Source organism: Triticum aestivum, chromosome 7A, assembly GCF_018294505.1.
Source record: "Triticum aestivum cultivar Chinese Spring chromosome 7A, IWGSC CS RefSeq v2.1, whole genome shotgun sequence".
In the NCBI taxonomy this organism is placed as follows: Eukaryota; Viridiplantae; Streptophyta; class Magnoliopsida; order Poales; family Poaceae; genus Triticum; species Triticum aestivum.
In genome coordinates this window covers 124,693,550-124,698,813 of record NC_057812.1, presented here as the reverse complement: position 1 = coordinate 124,698,813, position 5,264 = coordinate 124,693,550, and the positions used below count along the sequence as shown (strand labels likewise).

Below are 5,264 nucleotides of genomic sequence, written 5' to 3'. Positions count from 1 at the left end.
GATGGACTACAGCCATATTGCCGCTGGCCCCGAAAAGTTCAGAGATGCCATAGGAACCCAAAACGAAGGCACAATCCCAAACATGGAAAAAATACTGCTCACAAAGGGTTTTCCATAGATTAGGATTTTCGCCCGAGAACTGCGGAAAGGAAATAGAGGGGTGTGCCTAGCCAAGGCCGGTGAGCATTTGACTGGCATGCGAAAACGAGACAGCGAAACTGGGGAGATGGGAATCGTGGCCGTACTGTTAGCCGGGAGCGGCGGCGGCGGCGTGAGGGACGCCGCTGATGGCCCCCATTTGATCTGGAATTCGTCGTGGCCATCGGCCCCTTGAGGATGGAACCCCTCTTCAGTGCTCTCATGCACCGGATCCGTGCCGGAGCGAACTGGTGGCGGCGCGTGTGCACGTTGCAGTGCTGTGACCGCGTCGCCCAGATCCGCCACTCGGCACTCGAGATCGGGACGCCATGATAGAAGGTCGTCGATCTTCGTCGCCGCGGACTGCTGAACCTTGGTCAGCCCGTCGATGGCGGCCTCGATCTTGTTTTCGAAGTGAGTGAGAAAGGCGGAGACGCTCGGATCCATGGCTTCACGCGCGTGCCGCAACCCTCTTGTCTCGATGAGGTTCGCCAGAGCGGGGTGGAGGTGTGTGGTGGCTGGATCTCTGATACCAGATGTTAGAGACTGGATGAGGGAATCGATCTACTGTTGCTCTCCGAAGTAGTAGCTAGTACAAATCGATTACGGGAGCATCGCTCTCGAATGGAGAATGAACAGGGGAAGAACTAGGGTTGGGGAAGAGGAAAGTAGGTAGCCGCCGATTCGTCCTGACCCACTGGATGGTGTGCTCTTCGTGCGTCTCCCCTGAAGTAGTCGTGCTCGCGGGCTTAGTTGATCCATTCAGGCCCGTGGGTGCGCGGTCTGGGCCGCTTGACTCGTGTGGGCCGCCGGGCAGCTGTAGAGTTGTTGTGGTTGCTGCCCAGTGGGTCCCTCTCGTTAGGGGCGCTAACACGTGGCGTTTCGTCCTGGGTAGCAACGCCAACTTGCTTGGCGTTTCCATGTGGATCGAAAACGCTAACTAGCTTGGCGTTTGGATGTGGATTTAAAACACGAGCTACTCCGGCGTTTCTTTCTATATGAAGAAGAAACGCCACGGTATGTGACGTTGCTAAAAGGCTCAGATTGTGAAATACTTTCATGCCGAGTTCACTTTGTGGCAAAGATTGTTGAAAAGGTTAAAACAGTGATTTTGGCCTATATTCTGCCCAAGAAATATCAAACTGCCTTGTGTATGCTCTACAGTCGGCACGAGAGCGAGACACGAGCGAGGCGTCCGAACAAGTACGTAGGGTGATGGCGATCGAGGTACCCGGGAGGCGTCAGGCTGCCCGCTGCCGGTTGAGCATCATTCATAGGCAGTGGAATAATGGCCTCACCTGCGCGAGGCAAGGCGGGCCTCTTGACCCTGCGCCATTGCCAAGCCGCGCCCCGACAGCGGCAACCACGGCGTGGCGCCGTCAGCGAGCGAGCGAGAGAGCCCCTCACGTGCACGTCGCCAGAGCGCGCGCAGGGTCCGCCTTGTTTCTTTCTCCAAAGACGATGACAGGGATTCGTCCCCGCTCACATGCTCCCGTCGCTTGCACGAGAGCATGGCACTGGCGCGCATCTCTGAGCGATGAGTCATGCCGCGCTGCGCAACGATGCTGGAGTCAAATCAGCAGACTTGACAAGCCATGGGAGGCAGAGAAGATGAAGTGGCCGCGGCAGCAGGCTGAAGCGTGCAAGCAAGATATAACGAAATAAAAAGGCGCCAGTGCCCTGACTACAGTAGCACCAGTACTCCTATTACACTCTAGAGTCTAGACTAGACCTTGAGCTCACATGGACGGAGCACGGATGAAGTCGGGTTGCTCTGGACGCTCAAACGGAAAAATTGCACGGAAACAAACGGCCCTAACATCGACCGGATACAATATCACACCAGGTAGGTACTAGCACTAGGTTTTCGTCGATCACTTCGTTTCCTCTGACGGAGCGCAGAAGGGCTGGATTGGACTGGACTAGACTGGAGAAGCAGCGTTCTTGCAGCAGCGGGATCCGCCGGTTGGTTGATTATTCATCTGCTGGTGCAGAAAAAATCGATCAGAAGAATGCGCTGCATGTAGTAAAAGTGACTAGGTGGATCGAGCTGCATCGATAGATGGATCTTTCACGCGAACGTACCGTTGTGGTGGCGGTAGGCGGCGAGGTCGGGGTGCGAGGCCGTCGTCGTGGGGATGGACATGGAGAGCAGCGTCTCGTCCCGGTGGCCCATATTCCAGGGCCGAACCTCGACGGCGTTCCCGTCGCGCGGCCACTCGTCGAAGAAGCGCCGCAGCGGCTTCTCCTCGGTTGTCGAGGACGCCGCGGTGGTGGCGTCCGGCTTGTCCAGGCTCAGGTCGGCGCCGAGAGCCAGGAAGTGCTGCCGCCGCCTCGCCTCCGCCTCGGCCTCCTCCTGCACCTGCTGCCTGCTCGGGAAGAAGGAGCCCCCGTACTGCTGCGCCGGCGCGTACCTGTGGTAGGACGGCGGGGGCGACGGGGTGTCGAGGTGGAGCTGGAGAGGGTTTATCTGGCTCTGAGAAGCAGCTGCGCGGAGGTGGCCGTGGCCGTAGCTGGGCGTGTCGGCCGGCGTGGGGGGCGACATGGAGAGGGTGGTCTGGCGGTAGGAGGCGGCCGGGGAGGAGACGGAGGAGGAGCTCATCGGTTCCACAGGCTTTCTTGAACGGTTCTTGCCGCGGTGCATGTGCCTGTCGCAGTACTTGGACTCCCCGTACGCCTCCCTGGAGCAGCGCCACTTCTTGCCGTCCGTCCGCCGGCACCGCCCGGGCTCCGGGTCCTCCGGCTTCCGCGCGTACTGCGCCCCCGCCCCGTAGAGCCCCCACCCCACTGCACACAAGCAAGAAACGCCACCCATGCATGCATCACAGTCAGTTACTACTAGATCAAACGAACGGCAGACGACCAGTCAAACGAACGACGCAAGATACTAGGAGTAGATCGGATGGATATATACGTACGGGAGGGCTGCGGAGGAGGGTAGCAGGCGACGGAGGGGGCGGTGTCGATGCCGGCGAAGGCGGCGGCGTCGCGGTGGCGGAGCGGGAGGACCAGCTCGTGGGGCACCTGCGAGCCGGCGGCCATGTACTTGTAGATGAGCGCCTGGTGCTCCAGCTCCCGCCACTGCGACGCCGTGAACAGGCACCTCCCGCCGCCGCCGCCGTGCCCTCCCAGCATCATCTCTCTCTCCGGCCTACAACCCCAACCGCCACCAACCACAGCACGAAGCGAGCGCTACTTACCACAGCAAGAGCTCACTCACACTCACTCGGCGAGGCAAGTCGTGGCTCGTGCTAGGCTTTAAGCTCGAGGTGGATAGAGGCAGAGCCATGATGGGAGTGAGCGAGTGAGTGAGGGGGTGTTCAATGCTCGCCGCGACTACTGCAGCTTTGTGCGTGTGTCAGGAGGACTGGGCTGGGCGGTGACACATATGAGGGCGTGTCAGGTGGGTGTGGGTGCGGGGGTGGGGTTGGGCTCTGCTGGGAATTAAGGTGAGGTGGTGGCGCAGAGGATGGGTCACTTCGGCCAGTGTTGAGGTCAGGGCAGGCAGGCAGGGCGCAGAGCCTGCATGCCGCGGCCTGCGCTCGCAGTCGCAGTGGGAGCAGCGGCAGTGCAGGCCGCTGGCACCTGACGCTGCCGCTGCCACTGCCGCGCGCGTGGGTGAGGAAAGAGGCAGAAATCACATATCTGACATCAGTCAAAAATCAAATCATAAACTGACCTAGTCACGAAAAAATTTCACTCTGCTGACCCTTTGGTGTGGCGCCCGACAGCCGGGCGCCGCACCCTACTATGCAGCGCCCTTCCCTTAGGCGTCGCACATCCTGCCAGCGTGGCAGTCCTGGTCCAGTTGCGGCCCCACACGCACCTGTGCAACGCCTAAGATCTAGGCGCCACACACCTGTAATGTGCAGCGCCTAGCTCTTGGGCGCTGCACAGTCTGTGTTTCACTTGGGCTGGCCCCACCCTCTCTCCTCTCCCACCCCCACCCCACACACCCCCACCCGACCCAAACCCTTAGACTTGCGGCCCTCCTCTCTTCCCCTCTCCCCCCTCTCAAATCCTTCTCAAATCTTGCAAATCCGCCACACACCGTGGATTTCGAAGCCAACCCCTCCCTTAAGGTAATCTCCTTCCGATCCCCTCGTTTTCATCCATAGGAATTGTCACATTTGCTCAAATCTTGCTAGTTTGGGGAAACCCTAGATTTTGATAGGATTTGGAAATTTGTGTTGAATGATGTTATATTTCTTTGCTAATTTGGGTTGTTTAGGCTTCCATAGTATGCTAGGGTTAGGGTTATGTGTGTTTGATGTTGGTGTTAGGGTTATGTTGGTGTTAGGGTTGTGGTTATTGTTATGTGGGGGTTAGGGTTATTAATTCATATATATGTTAGGGCATATGTGTGCAAATATTTTTCTTAAGTATTTACTTGATATATGTGTGTTTTTGATTATTGTAGGGATGGAGAGAACATGTGTTTATGTTCATCATGTGGATAAAGAGGCCTTTTTGAAAGGCAATGTTGAGACGGATCCGGATGAGCTTGACATGGTGTTTGAGAGTAGTCCTAGCTATGCGGAGCTTTTGAAACAAGTGAGGAAAGATTTGAATTGGATGGGCCCAAGTGACGTTGTTGAGTTCGAGGGAAGGCATAATGTTGGTTTAGGAATGCACATCCGTTGGAAGACAATGCGTGTGAACTCCGAGCAACATTGGGTTGCATACAAGGAGACGGTTGCGGAATCTCTAGACAAGGCTCTTGAGTTATTTGCCTCCAAGAAGGTTGAGTCTACTTTGAATTTAGACTTGAACCGGAACCCCTCCCCGTTGGTTGCTAGCACTCCCCCACCCATAAACCAAGATCAAATGAGTGAACCTCAATTCACGCAAGAAGATTGGCCAACATTGAGCCCGACTCCAAACAACCAAAATGAAGGTTTTGAAGAGGAGAATGATGAGTACGAGGAGGATGACAACGAAGTTGACCTCCATGACAACAATGTGGGTGATCTCGACCAATATCATGTGCAAGAGACAATGGACCAATCCATCCCTTTTTCCCGTGCATATGCATCGGACTCGGATGACGATGGTCCTGATGAAGAAGTTGATGAGGAGGGGTTCACACCGAAGGAGGCCGAAGCATTCAAGAAGGTATTCGGGTG

At 56.7% G+C, this 5,264-nt stretch overlaps 1 protein-coding gene across 2 annotated transcripts; it reads right to left on the bottom strand.

The window, feature by feature from the left end:
- Nucleotides 1–1,734: 1,734 nt before the first annotated feature.
- On the bottom strand, nucleotides 1,735–3,500 carry LOC123152045 (growth-regulating factor 2). Of its 2 annotated transcripts, none has more exons than XM_044571651.1 (3): nucleotides 3,057–3,500; nucleotides 2,224–2,925; nucleotides 1,735–2,123 (listed from the first exon to the last, which is right to left on the bottom strand). In XM_044571651.1, the coding sequence occupies exons 1-3, from the start codon at nucleotides 3,274–3,276 to the stop codon at nucleotides 2,113–2,115; spliced, it is 933 nt and encodes a 310-aa protein (XP_044427586.1). In that variant the 5' UTR covers nucleotides 3,277–3,500; the 3' UTR covers nucleotides 1,735–2,112. The 2 variants fall into 2 exon arrangements, with proteins under 2 accessions (XP_044427586.1, XP_044427587.1); XM_044571652.1 differs by having other exon boundaries at nucleotides 1,735–2,120; nucleotides 3,057–3,494.
- Nucleotides 3,501–5,264: the final 1,764 nt, after the last annotated feature.

What these genes read in the sequence shown, in the direction of transcription:
- LOC123152045 (XM_044571651.1), bottom strand. Translation starts at nt 3,276, where the DNA reads ATGATGCTGGGAGGGCACGGCGGCGGCGGCGGGAGGTGCCTGTTCACG. An exon ending in CCCTCCTCCGCAGCCCTCCC is followed by an intron (nt 2,926 to 3,056) that starts GTACGTATATAT and finishes GCTTGTGTGCAG; the next exon opens with TGGGGTGGGGGCTCTACGGG.